This window comes from Ochotona princeps, chromosome 28 (assembly GCF_030435755.1).
Source record: "Ochotona princeps isolate mOchPri1 chromosome 28, mOchPri1.hap1, whole genome shotgun sequence".
In the NCBI taxonomy this organism is placed as follows: Eukaryota; Metazoa; Chordata; class Mammalia; order Lagomorpha; family Ochotonidae; genus Ochotona; species Ochotona princeps.
Genome location: NC_080859.1, coordinates 22,993,430 through 23,020,141, shown reverse-complemented (window position 1 = coordinate 23,020,141; position 26,712 = coordinate 22,993,430). Strand labels below are relative to the sequence as shown.

At 45.8% G+C, this 26,712-nt stretch overlaps 1 protein-coding gene across 1 annotated transcript in view; it reads left to right on the top strand.

Moving 5' to 3' along the window:
• BDP1 (B double prime 1, subunit of RNA polymerase III transcription initiation factor IIIB) overlaps positions 1–26,712 on the top strand; it is a 70,929-nt gene that overhangs the window by 10,597 nt on the left and 33,620 nt on the right. Inside the window, exons 7-21 of the mRNA XM_058656200.1 lie at positions 279–373; positions 2,833–2,887; positions 4,142–4,285; positions 6,466–6,735; positions 8,415–8,562; positions 11,328–11,471; positions 12,589–12,748; positions 15,386–15,477; positions 16,896–17,088; positions 18,124–18,254; positions 18,737–19,727; positions 22,260–22,453; positions 22,883–23,105; positions 24,705–24,862; positions 25,558–25,765. Coding sequence (XP_058512183.1) covers positions 279–373; positions 2,833–2,887; positions 4,142–4,285; positions 6,466–6,735; positions 8,415–8,562; positions 11,328–11,471; positions 12,589–12,748; positions 15,386–15,477; positions 16,896–17,088; positions 18,124–18,254; positions 18,737–19,727; positions 22,260–22,453; positions 22,883–23,105; positions 24,705–24,862; positions 25,558–25,765 — 3,206 coding nt within the window. The remainder of the gene's footprint in view (positions 1–278; positions 374–2,832; positions 2,888–4,141; positions 4,286–6,465; positions 6,736–8,414; positions 8,563–11,327; positions 11,472–12,588; positions 12,749–15,385; positions 15,478–16,895; positions 17,089–18,123; positions 18,255–18,736; positions 19,728–22,259; positions 22,454–22,882; positions 23,106–24,704; positions 24,863–25,557; positions 25,766–26,712) is intronic.

Below are 26,712 nucleotides of genomic sequence, written 5' to 3'. Positions count from 1 at the left end.
AACAGATATTTTAAAAAATTATTTACTCGAAAGGCAGAATTACAGAAGAAGGCGAGACAGGAAGAGAGAGTGAGAGAGTGAGCAAGGGAGATCTGCAATCTGCTATCTCGCTCCCCAGGATTTAAGGAAGGTGTTTCTAAAACACTGTGGCATACGTTTCTAATGAAATTAAATCTCACCAAATGCATTTTAAATTCCGAATGCTCATGTAAGACGTTTTTCCGTCTGCAGCATTCACAAGGTTAATGTCAGTCACTGTACATCTTTTGTGTTTGCAGAAACAGATATGTTTTTTCTAGCCATCAGCATGGTAGGAACTGACTTTTCTATGATTGGACAGCTTTTCCCTCACAGAGCAAGAACGGAAATTAAGGTAAAGTGAATCTTCCACGTTTGTTGATTGTAAGTAGTCCAAAATGACATGATGATCATTATTATTAATTCCTTTGATTTTTTCTCCCCACTGGTGTTTGATTTTTGTATCATTTTGACACTTTATTATTTAAAGCAGCTTTTTTTTTTTTTTTAAGATTTATTTTTATTGCAAAGTCAGATATATGTAGAGAGGAGGAGAGACAGAGAGGAAGATCTTTCGTCTGCGTCTGATGATTTACTCCCCAAGTGGCCGCAATGGCCAATGTTGCATCAATCAGAAGCCAGGAGCCCAGGTCCTCTTCTGGGTCTCCTCTACTGCTTTTCCAGGCCATAAACAGGGAACTGGATGGGAAGTGGAGCTGCTGGGACCAGAGCTGGCACCCATATGGGATCCAGGCACGTTCAAGGCAAGGACTTCAGCTGCTAGGGCACGGTGCCAGGCCCTGGTCACGTTTTTAAATGGGCACCCATCAGTGAGTGCTGAGCTGATCCGAAGCCAGGATGTCTGATGCCGGGTCCTCTTCTGGGTCTCCTATGCTGGTGCAGGGTCCCAAGGCTTTGGGCCGTCCTCGACTGCTTTCCCAGGCCACAAGCACGGAGTCGGATGGGAGGCAGGGCTCCCAGGATTAGAGCTGGCAGCCATATGGGATACCAGTGCATGCAAGGGCCCTCATGCTGGGCCCTTTATTTATTATTATTTTTTAAGGCCGAGTTACAGAAATTCAGAGGGCTATCCACTGGTGTCCCGACCTGCAGGACATGCTGCTTAAGCCCTGAGAGTGGGCTGGGAATGCTGGGCTGCTAGCCCAAGAAACACACACACGTCCTTGGTGAAGGAGAATGCCCCATGCTCTTTATTTTACTCTGTCTCTCTCTCTCTTCTCTCTCTCTCTCTCTATATATATATATGTATATGTATATATATATATACCTTCTTCTCTAGGGGAGGAGGGGAAGGGGGGGTTCCTGGAAGTAATCATCTATATTGAAACAGGGGAGGAACTAATTATTTGAACAGGAATAAGGGTGGAGGTTCTGTTCTGCTTGTTTTGCACGGGATGTCCTAGCCCCAATATCCTGCTTCCTGTGGCCCTGCTTGCCCAAGGTAGGTTTTGCAGTGCAACAGGTTGTCAGGCATGCCATCAAGTCTAAGGCCTGTAAGTCTGTAGCTCCTAACACACTGGTTCACTTTCCAAATGGCTGCCATAGCCAGGACTGGGCCTGGCTGCACTCAGGAGCTAGGAGCGTCCTCTGGTCTCCCATGTGATTGCAGAGACCCAAGGACTTGATCCATGCTGTGCTGTTTTCCAAGGCCTTAAGCAGGTAGCTGGGTCAGAAGACAACCAGACATGAACTGGTGTCCACCTGGGATGCTGGTGTGCATGCAGAGGCTTTGTGTGCTACGCCACAGTGCAGGCCTCGGGCTGTAAGAACTTTGAAACATTGATTAAAAAAAAAAAATTGGAAGACTGAGAGAGAGAAATATACAGAGAGAGGTCCTTTCATCTGCCAGCAAGTGACAATCCCCAAATGCTTGTAACATCCAGAGCTGGGCCAGGAGCCCAAAACAGTCGGGATCTTCTTTGTTGGGTGGCAGGTGCGCCAGTTTCAAACCTCTACCTCCTGACTTTTAGGGTGCACATTAGCCAGAGGCTGGGCTGGGGAGCAGCGCCAGGAATTGTGGGCATGCTAGGCAGCGACTTAACCACTGTACCAATCACCTCTAGGATTTTTTGTTTTTTAGTGTTTGTTTTTATTGGAAAGGCATATTTACAGAGAGAATGAGAGAACCGCTCGTTCACTCCCCAAGTGGCCGCAACGGCCTGAGCTAAGCCAATCTGAAGCCAGGAGCCAGGAGCTTCTCTGTACCTCATTCTTTTTGTATATCTGCTTTTTCTATTAAAAACAGACAAACCGAAGGCTAATGGCTTAACCGGTAACTTGCCTTGGCAAAGGCCTAGCATTTCGTAGAGAGTAGTTTGTTATTGTTAAGAATTGCATTTTAGGGCCCGGCGGCGTGGCCTAGCGGCTAAAGTCCTCGCCTTGAAAGCCCCGGGATCCCATATGGGTGCCGGTTCTAGTCCCGGCAGCTCCACTTCCCATCCAGCTCCCTGCTTGTGGCCTGGGAAAGCAGTCGAGGACGGCCCAATGCATTGGGACACTGCACCCGCGTGGGAGACCCGGAAGAGGTTCCAGGTTCCCGGCTTCGGATCGGCGCGCATCGGCCTGTTGTGGCTCACTTGGGGAGTGAATCATCGGACGGAAGATCTTCCTCTCTGTCTCTCCTCCTTTATGTATATCTGGCTGTAATAAAATGAATAAATCTTTAACATAAAAAAAAAAAAAAAAAGAAATGCTTGTTTTAAATGTTTACTGTTTTTCAGTTAAAATGATTTTGTAAAACAAAAATGATTTTGCTTGGCGAAAATGTTTATAGATGTTTTTTGTTGTTAACAGAATAAATTTAAACGTGAAGAAAGAACAAATGGCTGGAGAATTGATAAAGCCTTCCGTAAGTACTGAGTGCTTTGTACTGCGTGCCTCTTGGAGATCCCGGTAAAGGGCCAGCGTTTTATTTTTGTCCCCACTGTGTGTTGGACTCGTTTTTGTCCCTGTGTGGATACATTCTTGTGTTTATCAATATTGATCTCGCCATTGGTGCAAGTCGAAGAAGAGGGACTAGCCAGAACACCAAGAGCGTAGAATTCTGACTTGAAGAGGTTACAGGCCAAAGCCAGGAGCCAGGACTTCATCCAGGTCCCCCACGTGGTTGCAGGGGCTCAGCCACCCGGGCCGTCCTCTGCTGCCTTGCCTGGCACGTTGGCAGGGGGCTGCATTGAAATGGCTGGCACCCTCTGTGACTTGAGCTGCCCCTTGCTTGTGAGATCCCTGAGGTGCTGATGGTGGCTCAAGCCACCATGCCTCGATGCTGGCCCCTCAACTATGTCTAAGTCATCTTTATATTAAAAAAAATCACACACACACATAGTAAAGTGTAGCTTGCATTTTGACAAAGCGTATACTTTGGAAGCACCGCCTCTGACAGTGTGTGGAGTGGTTTGCTTGTTGGAGGTGTTTCCCTTTCTTGGCATTCAGTGGCCATCCTCCAGGCCCTTTGCTTAAATTAGCACCGGATGAATGGGACCATACAGAATGTGCTCTGTTTGATTTCTTTCCTTCATTGTGTTTTTGAAACTCACCTGTGTTAATGCTGGTGGTCTTGGTAGCAGTAGCAATTTTATTTCAGTCCCTTTTGTTGCTAACTAGTGGAGTGTTGTGGCCTTGTTTTCCAGGGATCGAGCTGATAAATCAATATCAAAACCAAGTGGGTTTTTAATTATTATTATTATTTTTTTTAAGATTTATTTATTTTATTACAAAGTCAGATATACAGAGAGGAGGAGAGACAGAGAGGAAGATCTTCCATCCGATGATTCACTCCCCAAGTGAGCCGCAACGGGCAGATGGCACGCCGATCCGATGCCAGGAACCAGGAACCTCTTCCGGGTCTCCCACGCGGTGCAGGGTCCCAAAGCTTTGGGCCGTCCTCAACTGCTTTCCCAGGCCACAAGCAGGGAGCTGGATGGGAAGTGGAGCTGCCGGGATTAGAACCGGCGCCCATATGGGATCCCAGGGCGCATTCAAGGCGAGGACTTTAGCCACTAGGCCACGCCGCCGGGCCCGGGTCTTTTTTATTAAACGTGAAAAGTTTCTTTAAAAAAAAAAATAAAAACTTGAAAGTTCTTTCCTTTTTTTTTTTAAACAGAGGAAAAGCGTCCTTTTGACTTCGATTTTTTTGCTCATTTGCTTCAGAAAGTTCTTGCTGAGGAAGAGAAAAGAAAACAAAAATCGGGTAAAAGCCACAGTGTAAAGGAGAAGGAGGCTTCCAAATCAACGAAACACGTGAAAGGTACTGAGTTCAAAAGGAGTGGACATAAACCTTGCCTTTGCTCGGACCAGCAGAGCCAGTACCGTGGACAGGGCGAGGGTCTGGGGATGAAGCACCCACAGGAGACCAGGGATGGTGGAAGTCTCTGAGAAGTCTCTCTTTATTGCTCCTTCACCTCTCAAGTCCTAATTTATCCAGGAGGTTGGATACAGATGAGTCCAGTTAGTGTAGGTGTTTCTAGCTACAAGCCCAGTTCCTGTTCCTGCCCAGCGCTCATCACTCCTTAGCCCACAACAAGCCTTGTCCTTCAGGTCTTGGAGAGTTCTTGGAAGTGCAGGCAGCTGAGATGAGCTTGCCGTTGGCTTGGCGCGGCTCCATCCCTGCGCGTCGACCAGCTCTCTGCCGAAGCAGCAGCAGCATTTTAAAGCTCGCCTGGTGGGGCTGTCGGACGGCCTTGTAGCTTCTGGAGAGCCTTAGAATCTGTAAAACCATGCTGGTGTTAAATTTTAATCTTTAGTACAATGCAATTCTCGTATTTGGAGGTGATGACTCTGTTGTGCTGTTTGAGCAGAGTTTGAAAAGGCTTTGTGTCGAGTTACATACTGTTCGGTGCAGGTGTGTATCTTTGGGCTTATATTTCCGTAGTTGTTTGAACTCTAGTTTGTGAAGATAATGTGCAGCTAGAATTACATGATTTCCAGAACCTTAAGACTGTAAGAGACATTATGTGTTACCTGGTCCACGTCTTACTCTTCTTTTCCGTTTGGTTGAGTCTCTGAGGAACTCCGCCAGAGCTCCTGTTACTTACCCTGTGGTTGCACAGTGTAGGTGGCCGAGGCTGGGCTGAAACATGCAACTGTGAGAACCCTTGCTGGGCTCCTGAGGGCCACGCGAGCTTTGCTGATCGACTGCTGGGCTCGCTGGAGTCCCTTCTGCCTGCCTGGCGCGCAGCACAGGTCAGACTCCTAGAAGGAGAACAGCTGGACTTGAACCGCAGTGAGAGAAGCAGCCTTAACAGGTCGAGGGGTGAAGCTGTCTGTAAAAGTCAATTCCTTGACAAGCCCGTGGGTTAGCCTTTCAAAGGACAGCAGTCAAGTCCGCTTTAGTAACTGTTTTGCACAAAGACAGTCTAGACTTTTTTAAGGGCTTACTTTTACTTGAAAGATGTATTGAGAAGCAGAGACAGAGATCCTCCATCCCTGGTTGTTCCCTAGAGGCTCTGAAAGCTGTAGCTGGGCTGCTCTGAAGTCAGGGACTTGGAGCTTCATCCAGGTCTCCCACGTGGGTGCAGCGGCACATGGGTCTCGGGCATCCTCTGCTGCTTTCCCAGGGTGTAAGCAGGAAGTTGGATGGGAAGTGGAACAGCTGGGACTCAATTCAGGCCCCTTATGGGAGGCTGGGACCACCAAATGAGGCTTAACCGGCTACATGTACCTGCCTTGTAATTGTTTCGAAGAAAAATGAGGTCATCTATAGTGTTCTACCATGTTTTTTTTTCCCTTAAGATTAAAAAAAAATTTTTTTATTGGAAAGGCAGATGAAAACAGAAAAGGAGAGAGAGATCTTCTGTCCACTGGTTCACTCCCCAAGTTCCCACAATGGCCAGAGCTAAACTGATCGGAAGCCAGGAGCCAGGAGCTTATACATAGGTGTAGGGTACCAGTGCTTTGTGCCATCCTTGACTGCTTTTCTGGGCCAAAACCAGGGATCCCTGGCACATGCAAAGTGAGGAGTTTAGCCACTAGGCGGTGGTGGTTGAACTCCCTACCACCTGATTATTTCAATACATAAGTATGTTCTGAGATACTTTTTTTTAACTAATTACATTTCATTTTATGACACAGTTTCATAGGCTCTGGGATTCCCCCAAGCCCTCTCTGTGCCCTCCCCCCATGGTGGATTCCTCCACCTTGTTGCAGTATTACAGTTCAAATCCAGGCAAGAGTCTTTCATGGCAAGCATGTACCATACCATACCAACTTACCATACGTGCCACGGTAGCAGCGTACCATACCAACTTACTATATTATAAACCTACTTGTGCTTTTAATGCAATTAGTGGCAGTATAACTATTTATTACGTAACTATATAGTTTGTCATTCCCTGACGACGGGGCTAATACCATGGAAGATGTCTTTAAGTATTGGTCTGTTAATTTTTCTGTAGATTGTCTGTTCATAACCATCCATCTTGCTTTCAGCAAAAAAAGTTGCCAGTGAAGATGCCATCGACGGAGCGGAGGAGTCAGTGAGCGTGGACGGGTGCGCAGGCTCTCCCAAGGGTGCTCAGGCAGTGCCAGAGGAGACTGCGAGCTCGGGAGAGGCTTCAGAACAGGCTGTGTCTGGTCAGGAGATGAATCAGAAGAAAAGGAGAAGAAAGACTAAAGATGAAACTAATAACAAAGAAGTAAAAAGCCCTTCAGGAAGTGGGATGGTACAGTCTGGCCTTTCTAAAGGAGAAAAACCTAAGAGTAAGTTTCTTATTTTCTTTTTTAATGTAAAGATTTATTTACTCTTTTTTAAAGATTTATTTTTATTGTAGAGCGAGATGTACAGAGAGGAGGAGGTTGACTTGTTTTCTAGAAATGTCTCCTTGAGATGGAGAGCCTTCTCTGGTGGTTCGCTTCCCCCATGGCCATAATCTCTAGGTGTGGGCTGCATCGAGGCCTAGTGCGGGAAACCCTCGCTCAGGGCTCCCGGGCGGGTGTCTCGGACCTTCAGTGTTTCCTGCTAGGATCTGCGTCGGCAGATGCTGGAGTTAGGAGCTGGAGCCAGAGTGGGAATGCAGTCTCTCTGATGCAAGGAGTGGGTGTGTCATGCCCACCCCAGACCATGCTTGCAATCTGGCTCTTGGGACTGGCATAGTGGCATTGCACGATAATCTTCCAGCTGAGGTGCTGGCATCCCAAGTGGGTGCCAGCTTGATTCCCAGCTGTTAAATTTGGATGTGTGGCTCCTTGCTGATGTCTTGAGAAAACAACAAAAGGTGATCCAAGTCCATGGGCCTCTGCACTCACAAGGGAGACCAGAAGAAGCCTCTGGCTCCTGGCTTAGGATAGGCTCAGCTCCAGCCACTGCGGCCGTTTGGGGAGTGAACCATCGAACGGAAGATCTTCCCTCTGTCTCTCCTCCTCTCTGTATATCCACCATTCCAATAAAAATAAATAAATCTTTAAAAAACAGTCATACTTGGTAAATAAAGAAACTAGATTTTTTTTAAGTGGAATGAAGATTTATTTAACTTGAGAATCAGAGATACAGAACAGGACAGAAAGATGTTCCATCCACTGGTTCACTCCCCAGGTGGCCGCAATAACCAGAGCGGAGCTGGACCAAAGCCAGGAGCCAGGAGCTTCTTCCAGGTTTCCCACGCAGGTGCAGGGTCCCCAGGCTCTGGACCGACCTCAGCTGCTTTTTCCAGGCTACAAGCATGGAGGTAGATGGGAAGCGAGGCTGCCAGGATTAGAACTGATGCCCATATGGGATCCCGGTGTGTGCATGGCGAGGACATTAGCCGCTAGGCCACTGCTGCAAGCCCTATTTGCTATTGCTTTGAAAGCAGCAGAATGGTAGTCAAACCAGTTTTTCTGAGTGGACCTATAAGATCTGTCCGTCTGCCACTTGAGTTGTGACAAGGTAAAAGGAAGGCGTTACAGACTGCCCAGAAACCTTGCTCTGTTCCTTCCTGCAGAATGTTCACTTTGCTCTGAAGGGGAGTCATTTGCCTGCCAATAGGAATATGAATGTTGTGTGACTTAATGTTTTGTAGGGAAGGCACATGGCATGTAAATTCCTTTATTTTATTTTATTTAAAGATTTATTTATTTTTATTGGAAAGGCAGATATACATTGAGGAGGAGAGACAGAGAGGAAGATCTTCTGTCCACTGGTTCACTCCCCAAATGACCACAAAGGCCAAAGCTGAGCCAATCCAAAGCCAGGATCCTAGATCCTCTTCTGCGTCTCCCACACGGGTGCAGAGTCCCAAGGCTTTGGGCTGCTGGGATTAGAACTGGCGCCCATATGGGATCCTGGCGCATGTAAGGCGAGAACCTTAACCACTACGCTATCGTGCCTGGCCCAAATTCCTTTATTTTGAAAGTTGTGTTTGTGGTCATTGTGTGGACTAACCTCCGTCTTGTGTTCACAGGTAAGAGCTTGTCACTCGAGCCTGCAGAAACAGAGTCTGTGTGCGGTGAGAGGCAGGAGTTGTCCTGTGTGCAGAGTGTGGATGCCAGCATATGCCCAGTCTCTGGTCAGGAAACCCCAGAGGACACGGACGCCAGCCTTCCATTCAGGTTGTTTCTGTGCTTTCACTGCTCTTCCCCCCCCCCCCCCCCAATGATTCATTTATTTGTTTGTAAGGAGGAGTGACAGAGAGGAGATGTTTTCCATCTACCGGTCCCCCCTACAGATGGCGCAGCAGCTAAGGGTCCCCCATGTGGAGCATGTTCTGAGGGTTCTGTTTAGGTGGTGGTGATAGGTCTGACACGCTGTGGATCTCAGTGATCCAAGGATGAGGAAATTCTTCCAAGGGCCATTGGCTGGCATAAGTTACCTTAGAGTCTCCCTTCACCCAGATATTTGCTATCAGTGACTGGTTGGGGTAGTTGTCCAATCTGTCCTGCCCTCCTTGCTCTGCTGTGGTATCATATCTCCTCTGCAGGCCCCGGTGCCCCGCCATATCCTCGGTGTGCATCTGGGGCTGCCATCCATGGCTCTGCCTTTTCCACTGAGGAGGTCCAATTCTGACACATTCACTGTCCCCACAGACCCTCACACGTGCCATCCCCCAGAACCCTTGCCAGCCCACCAAGCAAGCTTCCACGAGCTCACTGCGGTGCGGTCAGCATGCTTCACCTGGCACCATTGCCGTCCTCTCTGGGTCCTGCCAGACCCTTATCAGCGGGGCTCAACAGGCGGGCTAAGGACCAGGGCAGGCATCCTGGCACCACTGGAACCCTCGCCCCCGGTGCTCATGGACACAGCATCCCTCCCACATAAATCAGAAGGAAAAAAAAAATAGAATAGGCTAGGTGACTGTGTTGGCACACTGGTATGGTTAACACAGATTGGGCATTAACCAGGCCCAGGATGTCTGCCAGCTACTCACTGCTTTTCTCCCAGCAGTGGAATGCTTACTTAGGTACAGTGCAACGTATAGGCAGTTGCCCACAGCTTGGGATATCTATGTACTTATTTATTTACTTATTTTAAAGATTTATGTATTTTTATTACAAAGTCAGATATACAGAGAGGAGGAGAGACAGAGAGGAAGATCTTCCATCTGCTCATTCACTCCCCAAGTGACCACAATGGCTGATGCTGTGCTGATCCGAAGCCAGGAGCCAGGAGCTTCTTCTGGGTCTCCCATATGGGTGCAGGGTCCCAAGGCTTTGGGCCATCCTCAACTGCTTTCCCAGGCCACAAGCAGGGAGCTGGATGGCAAGTGGAGGTGTCGGGATTAGAACCAGTGGCCATATGGGATCCTGGTGTGTGCAAGGGGCGGACTCCACCGAGCCCTAGGCTATTGCACCGAGCCCTAGCTATTTCTTTCTTTATTTATTAAAGATTTATTTTATTTTTATTGGAAAGTCCGATATACAGAGAGGAGGAGAAACAGAGAGGAATATCTTTAATTTGTTGATTTATTTCCCAAGCGGCCACATAGGCTGAAGCTGAGCTGCTCCGAAGCCAGGAGCCAGGAGCTTCTCCAGGTCTCACACGTGGTGCAGGGTCCCCAGGCTTTTGACTGTCCTCAGCTGCTCTCCCAGGTCCCAAGCAGGGAGTTGGATGGGAAGCAGGGCCCATATGTGATCCCGGCACAAGCAAGGTGAGAACTTTAGCCTCCAGGCTACCATGCCGATCCCTACTTATTTTTTTTTTTTTTAAGTATTTATTTGAGAGAAGTGACGCAAGTGGAGACAGAAAATGATCGAACTGCTGGCTTGCTGTGCAGTTGCACCCTGGAGCCGGGTTGGAAGGAGTCTGAAGCCAGGAGCTCAGAACTGTGTCCCATCTCTCCGCTGCGCTCTCAGCTGTTGACCCCAGGTTCCTGAGCAGAGCCTGGGAGGAGCACGGCGTGGCTGAGACTGAACCCAGCATCCTGGGATGGAATGCCGCAGCCTAATACGCTGTGCTTCCTGGCTGCCTGAGCGCACACGTTATAAGATAAAATTAGTACGTTTGCCCATCACAAAATCAAGTACTTCCTTTAACAACGGCTCTATAAAGAATGTAAAACAGCAGAAAATGATTGGGAATTTTTTGCGTGTGATATATAGCTAAAAAACTACATATGAAGACAGGTAAAATATAGTGGGAATTGTTAACTCACAAAAATATAAACACCCAGTAGGAGAGAGAAGCTTAAGGCTAAATGTGCGTTGAGATGTTAGCAGGTTGTGGCCTGGGAAAGCAGGAGAGGACGGCCCAATGCTTTGGGACCCTGCACCCGCGTGGGAGACCTGGAAGATCTTCCTGTCTCTCCTCCTCTCTGTATATCTGACTTTGTAATAAAAACTGAATAAATCTTTAAAAACAAACAAACGAACAAAATGCCTGCCCTTCAAAATTTCAAAAAAAAAAAAAAAAAGATATGTTAGCAGGGAATGTTAGTACTCGGGCCTCGGCGATATTGTTCATAGGATGTTGGTACACGGGCCTCGGTGATATTGTTAATTGAAGTACGTTATATTTCGCCATTTGCAAGGTGTAGTGTTAATTGCAGCTTGCGATGTTGCATGTCTTTGGATCGACATGGTTGTGTGAAGACTGAAGTAGTCATGATTCACTCTGTTTGTAAACCCCAATTCATGGCATAGTTTTCATCTTGAGACTCCTGGTCTTTTCACGCGTGTGTTAATTTGGGATTGCTACTCTCTCTACAGTGACAGATTTTCTGTAACCTGATGCCAGAGGAATCAGTTACTGAGGGCTTGGATTATTCTACACTAAGAATCATCTCGCTTGATCATGTGTGTTACTGAAGTCCTTCTGGTTATTGTATAGACAGTGTATTTACTAGGAATCCTTTTGCCCCTCTGTGTTTTTCTGTCCACAGTGATCACCAAGGGGCCCTGGTGGCGGCAGGTGAATCTTCAGACTTCTCTCCGTCAGGAGTTGAAGTTTCAGCAGCGTGTGCACCAAATAATGCTGAGGCTGGCTGTGCAGAAGAAACAGATGTTGGCACAAACAATAAATCAGCGTAAGTGTTTTACCACGGTTGGATTTTGTTTGTTTCCGAAAGTTTCGTAAGGTTCTTGGATGTGCTAATGTTGTTTCATGTAGGTGTTAGATTGTCATGTAAACCATTTAACATAGAATTATGCTGTGATGTGTTAGGAATACGACATTCAAGTTTTTCCTCTACCATATCTGATGTATAGTGGTGCTGAGAGTTTTTGTTAGCAAAGTATTAACATGATGAAATTTGAAAATAATTTGGAATACCAGGATACTTCAAAAACCTTACAGAAAATCTGTATTATAAAGAACTATGTACAGATTTAAAAAAAAATTTGGCACCAAAGTAACCTTACTTTTAATCCCCTCTCCACATACTTGCTGGATTTTAACTGCATTTGCTGTATTTTACTTGTGCTTTACCAGAGTTATTGTTCACCCATTTTGTCAGAGTAATAGGCTTTGGGCATTGACTTTAAGGAGTGTGTACGTCTTCCATTATGGAGATACTGGTTAAATACACATCTTTTTTTAAAAAGATGTACTATTTATTTATTGGAAAGGGAGATTTACAGAGAGAGGGAAAGTTAGAAAGATCTTCCATCCACTGGTTCACTCCCCAGTTGGCCGCAATAGCTGGAGCTGAGCCAGTCTGAAGCAAGGAGCCAGGAGCTTCTTCCGAGTCTGCCACAAGGTGCAGGGTCCAAGGCTTTGGGCTATCATTGACTGCTTTCCCAGGCCACAAGGAGGGAGCTGGGTGGGAAGTGGACTACTGTGATTAGAACCAGTTCCCATATGGAATCTCTGCCCATTTCAATGCGAGGACTTTAGCCAGTAGGCTACCATGCCCGGCCCTCTTCAACTCTGTTTTAAGCTTTTCTTTAGTATTTTAAAAATGTTTTGAATTTCATGTTTTGCTTATTGTTTTGCGATGTTTCCTTTATTGTATGTGAAGATTGTGTTTCTGTCTTATTAACCTCATGTTGAGATGAGTTGTAATGACATACTAAATTATGTGTTTTAACCTTTGATGAATAAGGTAGTCCCCTTCTCTGTTTCTGTGTGGTTCTGAGTGGGCTATTTTAGAAATTCATTGGAATAAAAAATTGCATTAATTGTAATTTACATGTACTTTTCAGGGATACAGAGCAGACAGAAAATGTTAAACCGGTAGCGAGAGGTCGGCTTCAGAGACCTAAACCCAGTCTATCCAGGGCACTTGGGAAGAAAGCTGTTCTTTCACAAGACAAAACAGGTGCCGAGAGGAAGAGTTCACTTTCTGAAACTTCTGTTGAAACGGTAGGGATCAAGAGAATGTATGGAAATTAAAATTAAAGAATTGCAAAATCTTTCCAAAACATTGGGGAATAAAAATGTCCGGCTTCTGATTACCGAGTGCCGTTACTGATGCTAACACAGGTCAGACTCGGGCATGGTACTGGATGGTTCGTTCCTGCCTTACCCATCTCCTATTTACACTTTTTATTTAGAGCTTGGTGATAAGTATTTAGAACCTTCAGTGGTGATAAATACATCTTTTGCTTATATGAAGTTTTTAAAGAATATTTCTTAAGTCAGCTGTTCATTAACATTTACTTCGAACCTTGAACATGTAAGCATAGTAACATTATTGTTTGTTCTTTATAAACTTTGTGTGTATAAATGCTCAAGTAATGCGAATGCAAAAGTTTTGTGGTTGTGAACGATCTATACTCTATTTAGAGTGTAGTTGATTTTTTTTTTCAAGATTTATTTATTTTTATTGCAAAGTCAGATACGCAGAGAGGAGGAGAGACAGAGAGGAAGATCTTCCGTCCGATGATTCACTCCCCAAGTGACCGTAGCGGCCCATGCTGCGCCGATCCGAAGCCGGGAGCCAGGAACTTCCTCCAGGTCTCCCATGCGGGTGCAGGATCCCATGGTTTTGGGCCGTCCTAGACTGCTTTCCCAGGCCACAGGCAGGGAGCTGGATGGCAAGTGGAGCTGCCGGGATTAGAACCGGCGCCTATATGGGATTCCAGCTGGCCGCGTTCAAGGCGAGGACTTTAGCCACGAGGCCACGCCGCCGGGCCCAAAAATAACTTTTTTTTTTTTTAAAGATTTTATTATTATTGGAAAGCCGGATATACAGAGGAGGAGAGACAGAGAGAAAGATCCTCCATCCGATGTTTCACTCCCCAAGTGAGCCACAACGGGTCGGTACGCGCCGATCCAAAGCCGGGACCAGGAACCTCTTCCGGGTCTCCCACACGGGGTGCAGTGTCCCAATGCATTGGGCCGTCCTCTCCTGCTTTCTCAGGCCACAAGCAGGGAGCTGGATGGGAAGTGGAGCTGCCGGGATTAGAACCGGTGCCCATATGGGGTCCCTGGGGTGTTCAAGGCGAGGACTTTAGCCGCTAGGCCACTCCGCCAGGCCCCAAAAATAACTTTTTTAAAAGCCAAAAATAATTAAAACTTACAAAAGCTGCTATATATATATATTTGTTTAAGATGCAAAGGGTGATTTTTCAGAGCACACTTATTTCTTGGGTCAAAATATTTCAAATACATCCATGACTCTTACCGTAATGCATTTTTTTTTTAAAAAAAAAGATTTATTTTTATTACAAAGTCAGATATACAGAGAGAGGAGGAGAGACAGAGAGGAAGATCTTCCATCCGATAATTCACTCCCCAAGTGAGCCACAACGGGCCAATTTGCGCCGATCCGATGCCAGGAACCAGGAACCTCTTCCAGGTCTCCCACGAGGGTGCAGTGTCCCAATGCATTGGGCCGTCCACGACTGCTTTCCCAGGCCACAAGCAGGGAGCTGGATGGGAAGTGGAGCTTCCGGGATTAGAACCGGCGCCCATATGGGATCCCAGGGTGTTCAAGGCGAGGACTTAAGCCGCTAGGCTATACCGCCGGGCCCACCGTAATGCATTGTCAGACTTACAGTTTAAAAGAAAAACTATTTACATTGTGGTATACGTAAATTTTTCTGTTTTTGTATCAGAATTGTTATTTTTATTAAAACTTTTAGAATATTTTACTCTGCTCTCATGTAAAATAAATGCAGATTCAAATTAAAAATGAAAGCAAAAGCTGCTTATAATTTTATTATCCTGGTACAGTGAAGTTTTTTCACATATATGCCAGTTATCTTTTACAATATCAGCCCGGTGTGATTTTTTTTTTTTTAAATGATTTATTTCTTTATTTGAAAGACTAAGTGAGCGAGAGAGACAGAGCTTCTCTGTGCTGGTTCTCTACCTCGGTGGCTTCAGTGGATGGTGCAGGGCAGATCTGAAGCCAAGGGCCAGGCCCTTCCTCTGATCGCCTAGGTCCAGGCTGCTGGCCAAGGACATCGCACCGTCTTTGCTTCCTTCCCAGACACAGTCGTGAGGAGCACGCCCGGCAGGTCGCGGCTGCACGCGGGCCTTGGTCCCTAGAGGATGCTGGCCGCACAGCTCCTCGCCTTATTTGCTGTCCCACAGCACTAACCCTGGCAATTCATTTTGTATTTTTCTTTCATAATAAACATTTCCTACATATTTCTCTGTGTTACTATACAGCAGTGGTTTTAGGAACTTCTCGTCGTATTCTGTCTGTTGGATATAATTTATTTAGCCATTTATTCATTAGTGCAGTTCTTCTGTATTTGCAATATCTGACATTTTATTTAATGTTCTGTGGAGATTCTAGTTAATACTTAAATCTTTTTCCAATTATTTGCTTAGAATAGTCTTCCAAGTGATATGGACATTTTTAAGACTGTATATTGGGAAAAAGATTTCTAACAGTATATCAGGTTTTCCATTTTATCTGACTTGCATATATGGAGTTTTAGGAAGATCCAACTAGCAATTCAAAAATGAAACCAGATCGTTTTCATTTGTTCATTTTAAAGTCTAAGCAATTTTTATGGTCAGTAAATATAAAAATTGAATTCGCAGAGTCACGTGGAAAAGGCCACGATGCCGACGTGTGACGGGGATGGAATGGAGCCTCCTGAGAGCGAGAGCCTGCCAGCCGAGCCTGCCTCTGAGTATGTACGCTTGGGCTGTGCGCCAGCGGGAACCTCAGGATTGGCTGGCCGCGTGCTGGCTGCATAGTGGGCCTGCATAACGGGACCTGCGTTGTGTTTCCAGCTGATAATGCGCTTTGATCCATTTTCAGGTGTAGATAGTGTTGAAACAATTTTTTTTAAAGATTTATTTATTTTTATTGGAAAGTCAGATACGCAGAGAGGAGGAGAGACAGAGAGGAAGATCTTCCGTCCGATGATTCACTGCCCAAGCAGTCCTGTCCGATGGTTCATTCCCCATGCAGCCGCAACGGCTGAGCTGAGCCAATCTGAAGCCGGGAGCCAGGAGCTTCCTCAGGTCTCCCACGGAGGTGCAGGGTCCCCATGCTCTGGGCCGTCCTCGACTGCTTTCCCAGGCCACAAGCAGGGAGCTGGATGGGAAGCGGGGCTGCTGGGATTAGAACCGGTGCCCATATGGAATCCTGGTATGTTAAAGGTGAGAACTTTAGTCAAAGGTTGTAACGCTGGGCCCTGTTGAAACAATTTTATAATTCATTCTATCTTTATCATTGTAGTTATAAATGATGAGTTCATTGAATTAGTAATTAGGTAATTTCCCCCAGTGGTTTTTACATTTATTTATTTTTGGTGTTTCTCCCTCTTTAAGGAGGTGCCTTGCCTCCCGCCCTCTCCCAGAGCTGCTTTTCTTCTCTGTCTTTCCACGTTCACCCGGTCAGTTTGTAAAAAAGAATTCTCTGTTGGTAACTGATGAAAATTTTTCTTTTATTTTAAAGGTAGAGTTACAGGACAAGGGGAGACAGAAAGAGACATCTACTGGTTTACTCCGCAAATGGCTTCAGCTAAAGCTGAGCCAGTTCAAAGCCAGGAGCCTCCTTTGGGTCTCCCGTGTGGTTCAGGAGTCTAAGACCTTGGGCCACCTTCACTGCTTTTCCAGGTAGCAGGGAGTTGGAGCAGAAGCGGAGCAGCCGGGACCCAAACGGTTACCAGTATGGGATGCTGCTGCCACAGTGTGGAGCGTTACCCTGTGGGACCATGGCACCTGTCCCTAAATGGGAAAATTTACACTGAAGTGGAGGTGTGGGAAATTCTTGATCCATGTGAATCTGATCAGTAGTTACTGTATTCAGCCTGCAGTTGGTACTAAGCCCTGGAGTTACGTGTTGTACAGCAGTCCTGGCTGACGAGTTAGTACCGTGAGCTCATCACATAAGGTTTACCAATTTTGTAAGGAAAAATTGATTTTAAAATATTTTCCATAGTCAGTCTTTCTGTATTATGTCTGCCCCCGAAAATACGGATATGAGTGTCCGAAGATATTCTTGAGGACATTTTTAACTTTATATCCCAGTGTTTCCCATGAAAGGGAAGTTTGTAACTGCAGAATAAACGTTGACTTTATTCTTTTGTGGTTGATTTAGGCTGAATGAGAAAGCTTGCCTTCAGGAAGTTAATTCACCCAAAGCTTTGAAACCTGCACGACTCACAAGGGGCCGACTGCAAAGACCAAAGCCGAATGTTGCTAAAGTGACTGAAAGAAAGCCTCAGACATCGCAAGAAAAACCTGGAGCCGCTGCAGAAGAGACTCAGGCTGCATCCTGTGTTGATGGTGGTGTAAGTTCTTCATTCTACCGCAGTTGCTGGAGGTCCTAAACCTTAAGTGAAGCTGTTTCTTTGCCCGTTTTAAAACAAGGTTGCTACCTGTTTCATATGCATCATTTGTAAGTTTACAGTCCAAGTGCCATAGGTACTAGTTTTGCCAGTTACCACAGTTTAGATTCTGAGCTTCTAACTGATGATCTGCTCATCCTTACCTCATGTTTGCTTTTACCTCTCACTGCACGCTTTAGTTAGTTTCCATTTGAAAAGATTACTTAAAAAAAAAGATTTATTTATTTTTATTGTAAAGTCAGGTATATAGACAGGAGAAGAGACAGAGAAAAATATCTTTCGTCCAGTGTGACTGCAACAGGCAGTGCTACGCCAATCCAAAGCCAGGAGCCCGGATCCTCTTTCGGGTCTCCTGTGTGGGTGCAGGGTCTCAAAGCTGTGGGCCGTCCTCGACTGCTTTCCCAGGCCACAAGCTGGGAGCTGGCTGGGAAGCGGGACTACCGGGATTAGAACTGGCGTCCATATGGGATCCTGGGACGTTCAAGGCGAGGACTTTAGCCGCTAGGCCACGCTGCCGGGTCCACGGTTTCCATTTGAAAAGATTACTCAAGATGTGAATTTTAACCTGGGCTTTAACAGAATGAAATGCTACAATTTTTCCCCCTGAAATATGATTCCTGGTATAGAGATTATTGACATAGTGTTTGATAAAAGGGCTAGTGTAGGCCTGGTTTAGATTTCGCAGTTAGGTGTGGTCTTCTATGACAGTTCCCAGCAGAGGGTGAGGGTGTTGGGCTCCATGGGGAGGCTGCCCTCGATGTGACAGATGAGGCTGACTCAGTTAGTCCTGATTGGGAAGAGAGGGGTAGGGGCTTTCAGAGAGCATCTGAGCTGTGGGTTGTCATGTGGCCTTCGAATTTGCTTCACAATTTTAACGTTTTTGCCATTTCCTCATTTAAAATTGAATCGAGTTTTCAGTGAAATCTCTTAAATTATGTTTTATTGCGAAACTGAAAAATTATTGTGTTTGTTCTCCAGATTTCTCAACAAGTGGAAGATCAATCACGTGAGAATGTGGAGTGTGGAGACGTCACATCCGGGCCTGAGAGGAAAGACAGTTCTGGGGAGATACCGTCAGATGAGCCCCAGGCTGTCAGTGACTCCCTGAGGTAATGCCATCGTGCTGATGGTAGCTTTTTAAAAATTTTGTATGAAGTTTTAGTACTGGATTTTTTTGTTTTGGTTTGGGTTGTTGTTGTAAATGTGTGTGTGTGTGTTGGAATTTATTTGAAAGTTAGGAAAGAGGAGACAGAGAGGTCTTCTGTTTGCTGGGTCACTCCCATCTGGCGAAGCTGAGCCCGCGTGAAGCTAGAAGCTCTTCCTGGTCTCCCACGTGGGTACGGGGCTCAGTCACTTGCACCGTTATCCACTGTTACCCCAGGTTGTAAGCGGGGAGTTGGGTTGCAAGCAGGACAGCATTAACCGACACCCATATGGGATCTTGGCGCGTATAAGGGGAGAATCAACTAATTGAATCATGTCAGGCCCATCTTTTTTTAACTTGAGTGTTTCTGATATTTCTGCAGTAAATACTCCATCAGCATGTCTTCAACTGACTGTTTTTAAATTTATGTGTCTTCTTTTCAAACAGCGTTCAAGAGAATGATGAAACCAATATATGCAAACAAGTCCCCAGTCAAAGGTCTAGATTTCAGAAAGCAAAGCCAAATATAGTAAGAGGAGCTGCAAGAAGAGAAATTTGTTCAAAGGAAGTGGTCCCCGAGGAGATTCTTGTCTCTGAGGACATGACAGCATCTTTGAGAGAAACCGTGAGACCAGACAGCCTGCCAAGCAGGGAGGCGCCGGTGGAGGTCTCTGCTGTGCAGGAACTGGAGTCATGTCCAAGAGAAGCTGGAGGAAGCATCCTCTCTCCAAGGGAGAAAATACCAGAAATGGATGACATCATTGTAGACATGGAAGTGAGCTCAGAAATTAGTGCAAGAGAGACTTCGCTCGGGGAGGAGGTGTCCGAGGTGAGAGATGTCGCCGGGGGCGCAGACACGGCTGTGCAGGATGCCCACACAGGAGAGGGACCCCCACAGGAAGACCTCCCAGAGGAGCTCACAGTTACAGTTGACACAGAGGCAGATTTGAACCGCGTTGAAAGACAAGTGCCCCCAAGTGAGATGTTACCAGAGATGACCGATGCCATGGACGAAACAGAGGAAGTTTTGGAAGGAACAGAGTTGTCCACCCAGATCAAGGCCCCTGAGGGGATCAGAACTACAGGCGACATGGAAACAGATCCAGAAGGAATTCGAGAAGTTTCCCAAAGGGAAAATGTACTGGTGGAGGCCAGTGAGGAAATGGAGTTTCATTTGGAAGAACATGGGAAAAAAGACATTCCCCTATCAGAAGAGGTACCAGGAAAGCTAACTGCTGTCCAGCACGCAGGGGCGACGTGGGAGCAGACTGGAAGAGCAGTGTCCTTGGAGGAGAGACCCTCTGAGAACATGATTGTTCTTGAGGGAGCGGGGGAGGAGAAGCCCGAGGAGACCAGCCCCGCTGGAGAAGCCGAGTTGGATTCCCTGCAGAGCAGCAGTGCAGACCGGAGAGCCACCGTGCCTCTCCCCGGTCCAGAGGTGCGTCCTGTCCTCGCTCGCCACAGCTCTCAGGAGTCTGTGAAGAAAGCCTGTAGAATCATGCCAGGAGACTCACCAGTGCGTTCAGCAAGCCTTCTGCTACCCTCTTTCTTCCGAGCCCAAAATCTCTGTCTTTTAATTATGGAAAAGCAATGATTTTTATTTTTAATTTATTTTTATTTATGTTTGTATGAAAGACAAGGAGAGATCTTCTGTGTGTTGGTTCTTGCCTCAGATGTCTGCACACGGGAGCAGGGCCCAGGCGCTTGAAACATGTCTCCCGAGTGTGCGTGAGCAGGAAGCTGGAATGGGAAACAGAGCCATTGCTTGAGTCCTGCTCTGATACGTCATGTCAGCATCCCAGGTGGCACTCTCGTCACTATGTGACAGGCCCCCCCAACCTGTAAAAAAATCAATCAATTCCAAAGGCAGAGCAATATGGAAGAGTTAGAGAAATGTAGAAAGACTTTTTTTTTTTTTAGGATTTTTAAATTTTTATTGGAAAGTCAGATATACAGAGAGGAAGAGAGACAGAGATCCTCTGTCCGCTCTCTCACTCCCCAAGTGGCCACAATGGCCAGAGCTGAGCCGGTCTGAAACAAGGCGCTTCTTCTGGGTCTCCCACGCGGGTGCAGGGTCCCAAAGCTTTGGGCCGTCCTCGACTGCTTTCCCAGGCCACAAGCAGGGAGCTGGATGGGAAGTGGAGCTGCCAGGACACAACCAGCACTCATAAGTTATCCTGGCATGTGCAAGCTGAGGACTTTAGCTACTAAGCTGCCATGCTGGGCCCTATTTTTTTTTTTTCCTTCCTTCATTTCTTCAACAACCAAGGCTGGGTACAGCCACAGCCATGAGGCAGTCACGCTGTCATGGTCTCCCGTGGGTGGCAGGGCCTCATCTGCTGCTGCCTTCATTGGCTCATTCGCAGGACTCTGACTGGGCCCAGCAGTCTGATAACATGCTGCCCCACAACTCCAGGTCCTTTTCTCCCCTCAAGTTACTCTTAGTGTCATTTTGAAGTTAACTTTTTTAGCTGAAAAGCTGCCGGAAGCGTCATCCTAAAAAGCCTGGATGAGGGCCGCAGTAGTTTAATAAAATCATTTCTCCATTTAAAAAAAAAAAAGGATGGAAGAAATTGAACTGAATGCTAGTATCACCATTAGCTGTAATCATGCTAATTATGTTTTTGGTTATATCATTATCTGCTTTTGCTTCATCTTTTTCCCTATTCTACTTCACTATTTTTTTTTTTTTACTTAAAAAAATTAATATTTTAAAAGATTCAGTTGAGGGCCCAGTGTGGTAGCTTAGTGACTAACGTTCTTGCCTGCATGCGCCAGGATCCCATATGAGCGTTGGTTTGTGTCCTAGCTGCTCCACTTCCCATCCAGCTCCCTGCTGTGGCCTGGGAAGGCAGTCGAGGATGACTCAAAGCCTAGGGACCCAGGACCCACATGGGAGACCTGGAGGAGGCTCTGGCTCCTGGCTTCGGATTGACTCAGCTTCAGCTGTTGCAGCCACTTGGGGAGTGAACCAGTAGATGGAAGATCTTTTCTGTTCTCCTCCGTTCTGTAAATCTGATTTTCCAGTAAAAATAAATAAATCTTTTGAAATAAAATTCTTCTGAAAGGCAAGAGAAAGAACGAACTCTTGTCCGATGTTTCATTTCTCAAGTGGCATTGCCAGGCCATTTCTGGATGTGGGAGCTGGAACTCACGCATGTGTGGGACAGGTATGCAGTGCCTGGAGCCACCCCCGCTGCCTCCCTCAGGCCGCATCGCAGGAGGCTGCTCTTGGGAGGCAGAGCTGGGTATTGGGATGCAGCACCTGGATAGGTCCCATGCAGCCCTCGTTCACTTTGTTACTGAACCCTGGCCCCGACTGACTCAGGCTGTCACATCGCCTCGGTGCCACTTTGCTATTCAAATAAACTTTTGTTAAAAGTTGCTAGTTTCAGGCCCGGCACAGTAGTGTAGCAGCTAAAGTCCTTGCCTTGAATATTCCAGGATCCCATGTGGGCAGTGGTTCTAATCCCCACAGTTGTGCTTCCCATCCAGCTCCCTGCTTGTGGACTGGTAATGCAGTCGAGGACGGCCCAAAGCCTTGGGACCCTGCACCCACGTGGGGGACCAGAAAGAATTTCCTGGCTCCTGGCTTCGGATTGGCACAGCTCTGGCCGTCATGGTCAGTTGGGGAGTCAATCGTCGGACAGAAGATCTTTTTTTCTTTTTAAGTTGCTGATATCTTGAAATTCATGCCATTAGAATGTTCTCGAACTTTTTTTCCTTCAAAGTTTTTCATAGAATGACATTTTTTAAAAATTGTGATGCATATATCAAATGAAGGGTTTCCTGCACTCCAGATTTAACATGTATTAAGTTTTATTTAAAAAGTGAAAAAACAAGCTCTTTAAACTTCAAAGGGAAGTATTTAGCATCTAGTCGTCTTTTGTTTGGAATCTGTTGTCTGGCATGCTCTGAAGACTTGTGTGTCTGTACGTGTGCTGATGCGTAATTCCTGTAACCGTTCCAGAGCGCTGGCCGTGAAGTGCTGTCGGGGAAGTGTTCAACGGCTGTAGAAGAAAGCAGAGATTCTGGGAAGGAAGGATCTAGTCCCTTCCCTGACTTGGAGACCCGCTCACAGATTTCTGCCGACGTCAGTGAAAAAGACGAGCGGGAGCTGCGCCCTCCAGATGTTGGGAAGCAATTTTCAGATGGCACCTTAAGGTGTGTATGTACCTCTGTGTGCTTGTAAAGAAAGAGCTCACACAGTTAACGTTTGTGGATTATGTCAACCTAAGTGAGCTTTCCAAGCAGAACCTATTCAGGAGAGTGTCCGTGATCTTGATCCCTGGAGGAGAGAAATGGGGTCAACCTGACAGTGAGGTTGTAAGAATTACCAGTACATACAAAACTGGGTTTACCACCTACTCCCAAGTCAGTACAAATTTGACAGACTAACATTTTCCTTGGCCCAAAGTGTGATTCCAAGGCTTATCACTGGGTTGTAACTCATGTTTCTTTAGAATATACCAAACAGTTTTGTTTGTTTTTCTGTAGAAGCAAATGTTTACTGTTGTTCTCTAAGATTGTCCAGGATGCTCCTCCCAGCGCCCTGCAGTTCATTCTAACGTTTGGTAATCCTTGTTCCAAAAGCATCTCTCTTCCTCAAGAACAGAAGCCAGTTGAAGTTAAACCGGCACCTTTTGTGAGAAGTCGATTCAAGAGGCCCAAACCGAACCTAGCAAGAGCAGTGTTAAAGAGAGAGGCTGCGGAGGCAGCAAAGTGTGTACCTGGAGAGGAATCCGAGACTGGTAAAACGGAGGCCGGTGCGGCACCGCGGGACGGTCAGCAAGCTCACACCCCGCCTTGCCAACATGTGAGTGCTGTGTAAGATGGGGACTTAGTGTGCGTGCGTGTGTGATTAGCCCACTAAAACTGCCTGGATTACATTGAATCAAATAATTTTTACTTTGTGCAGTGCTTTCCTAGTGCGTAAAATGCCCCTTTGTCCCTCACTGCTTATGTCAGAATCTTGGTGTGTTGGGGTAAGGTCTCAGCTCCAGTTCAAGGCCTGACTTGTGTGAACATAACAATATGATATTGGTAGTATGAGCATTTGTGGTTTAAAAAAAAAGGGAATAACAGTCCTTTATTTCATTCTGTTACGAAGGAGAGAGGAAAAGTTTGAAGACGGATATGATTTAAGTAGAGATATACTTCATTAATTTGGACCATAACAGAAATGAAGTGTTATTACTCAATTTATGAGTATCTTATACCTAAAAAGTACTTTTTAGAATTGCAATTCTTATTTTGTGTCTGAAAATAACTGTATCCTTTACTCTGTACCAATACTTATGACAGATAAGTTTATGAAATATAAATTACTATTTATTTTTCTGATTATAAAAATGTCAATTTACAAAAGTACATGTTCTTAAAGTTGTGAGTTCTTTGTAATGGCCCTGCTCACTTTCCCAGGATAATGATATAGCAGTTTGGGATCTATGCACCCATACTTTCCACATATATATTTACAGATGATAAAACATTACAAATATTTTTCTAATTTTACAAAATGGCATTGTCCTTTGTCTTGGATTTCCACTTAGACCAAAATTGTGAACATCTTTGGATCATTATGAAGTTTATTTAAAAGGCTGGATAGTAATGCACTGTGAACAATTGAAGTTTATTCTGTCTTCTACTGATTTATCTTTTCTCCAATTTTCTTGTTTTTGTTTTTTTTCCCCCCTTTGGGGAATCTTTTAAATTGCCACAATTTACATCTTTGTCTTTACATTTCTGCATAGTTTTTTTTTTTTAAAGATTTACTCATTTTATTACAGCCAGATATACAGAGAGGAGGAGAGACAGAGAGGAAGATCTTCCGTCCGATGATTCATTCCCCAAGTGAGCCGCAACAGGCCGATGCGCGCCGATCCGATGCCGGGAACCTGGAACCTCTTCAGGGTCTCCCACGCGGGTGCAGAGTCCCAATGCACTGGGCCGTCCTCAACTTCTGCATAGTTTTTTAGTGTGTGCCTGTGTGTTATAATAAAGATTCTCTGTATTAATTTGAGAGTATTGGAGAGGAAGAGAGTGGCTTTTTATCTGCTGGTTCACTTCCCAATGCCTATCGTAGTTGGTCTGCAGCCAGGAGCTACCACTGGACCCTGCTCGTCACCCTGTGCAGGAGCTGTGTCTGAGCCACGGTGGTGCTGGGAGCTGTGTGGACCCACTCTGGGATGCTCGCATCCACAGCAGCTGGATCTGCGGGATCTGCTGTGCTGGAGGATCTTGAGAAAGCACATTTGCAGAAAGAGAAACGCTGGCAATTTAGTATTTTGGTAGCCACCCCTGCCACGGTGCCCTCTGCAAAGTCTAGATCAGTTTATTCTAACAGCATGTGAAAGTTTTTATTTCCTTTTTCTTCTTACCAACCCCGGATGGATGTTTTTCTCCTGCCATCTAGGCTGTGGCTTCCCTCGTGACATCAAGAGAAAAGGACGCCAGTGCAAGGCTGCCCTGGTCAGAGCCTGCAAAGGGCCAGTCTCCTCCAGCCTCCTCCGAGCCTGCAGAGAGCGCTCAGTCAGCACCAGTCCAGGCACCTGATGCCATCCCTTCCAGCGGGTAAGCAGTGACGTTTCTTTGAATGTCTAAGTCACCAAGATACTTCTGTGTCATAGTTCTTCATTTTATTAAAACGTATTGGTTTATTTTAAGAGTGAATGCAGTACTTTTGCTTTGTTTTTCTTGAGATGTGTTAGGCATGAAAAACCAAACTGAGTTTCAGATCTTTTTCTTAAGATTTGTTTTTATGAGTTTCAAATCTTTTAATGCTTGCTAACTTATCTCATTATTAGCTGTGCTATGTTTTACGCAAGGCACTTCCTTTACGAAAGCATGTATTTAAGTTCTGTATTTAAAAAAATTTTAAATAAACATGACATGATATTTACTATTTTCCACATTTTGGAATGTTTAGGCCAGTGGCATTACGTGTATTTTCATTGGTGTGCGGTTGTTAATCACCATCTGTCTCTACGGCTGTTTCCATCCTTGTACCTGAGCCTCTGTAGGCATGGAGCGTTAGGTTTTGTGTTCTTTACTTTCCATCGCTGGCAACCAACATTCTACTTCCTGTCTCTAGCTTTAGTCTACACTGAGTGTGTGAGATCTGTTACCGTTAGCTCTTGAGAATTAAACATGTTTTAATAAAGTAAGATAAATTTATGGAAAGTTTATTACAGAAAATTCAAATTTTATTTTCATTGCGGTTCTCAGCTTTCTGTAGTCAAATGACTTCTCTCTGTCTACCTGTTTAGAATTCAGAGTAAAAATGCTATTCAACAAGAAAGGAAGGAAAATGTTGCCCAAACTGTTCAACCAATAAGGGGCCGACTTCAGAGACCCAGACCAAATTTAAGAAAGGCTGGACAAAGAGAGATACAAAAAGGTGAAGCCAGCAGTGTGATTCAGAAAGAAACAGCAATATTAAAAAATGATGACACTAACGAGAAGTCCCTGTGTGTGGTGAGTTGTACTGAAATCTCAAGTGATGGCTCAGATTTGATTTGGAATATAGTCGTCTGATATTTACTCCACTCAGTGAATATATAGTGTATCTAGTTTTGTTTCAGATTTGTTCCGTGTTTTACAAGTTAAAATATTTTTTTTCCCGAACTCTTGAAGTTATTTATTAGGAAATGTTCAGTCAGTACAGAATACTATAATAGGGCCTGGCACGGTAGTCTAGCAGCTAGGGTCCTCACTGTGCAGCAGCTGGGATCCCATATGGGTGCTGGTTCTAATCCCGGTGGCCCTGCTTCCCATCTAGCTCCCTGCTTGTGGCCTGGGAAAGCAGTCGAGGACGGTCCAAAGCCTTGGGACCCTGCACCCACATGGGAGACCTAGAGGAAGTTCCTGGCTCCTGGCTTCTGATCAGCGCAGTTCAGTCCATTGCGGCCAATTGGGGAGTGAACCAGTGGGCAGAGGATCTTCCTCTCTGTCTCTCCTCCCCTCTGTATATCTGACTTTGCAATAAAAATAAATAAATCTCAAAAAAAAAAATCTGGAAGAATATAATTTCTAGTTTATAATATTATACTACCTTGACAGTAGAATCAGTTTCTTGGTGATAGATTCTTTTCGTAGTAGAAAACCAGTCCAGGTTGTGTGGAGTTGACACCTGCCAGGAGTGGGGCAGGCAGCTCGCCTGTGATCAAGACACTAGCCTTATGTATTGGAGTGACTGATTCCAGCCTCCTACTGAAGAGGCTGCGGTGGTCAGTTAAGTAACTGGGCTCCTGTGTCCTGTCCACTCATGGGAGACCTGAAAGCAGTTCCTGGCCTTTGGCTTCGGCTTGGTCCAGTGCATCCCCAGCCTGCCATCACCAGGGATTGGAGGAGTGTGACAGCAGGTGGGGGCATCTCACTCTTGCTCTCTCCCCCCTGCACTCACTTCTCACTCTGTCTTCTCC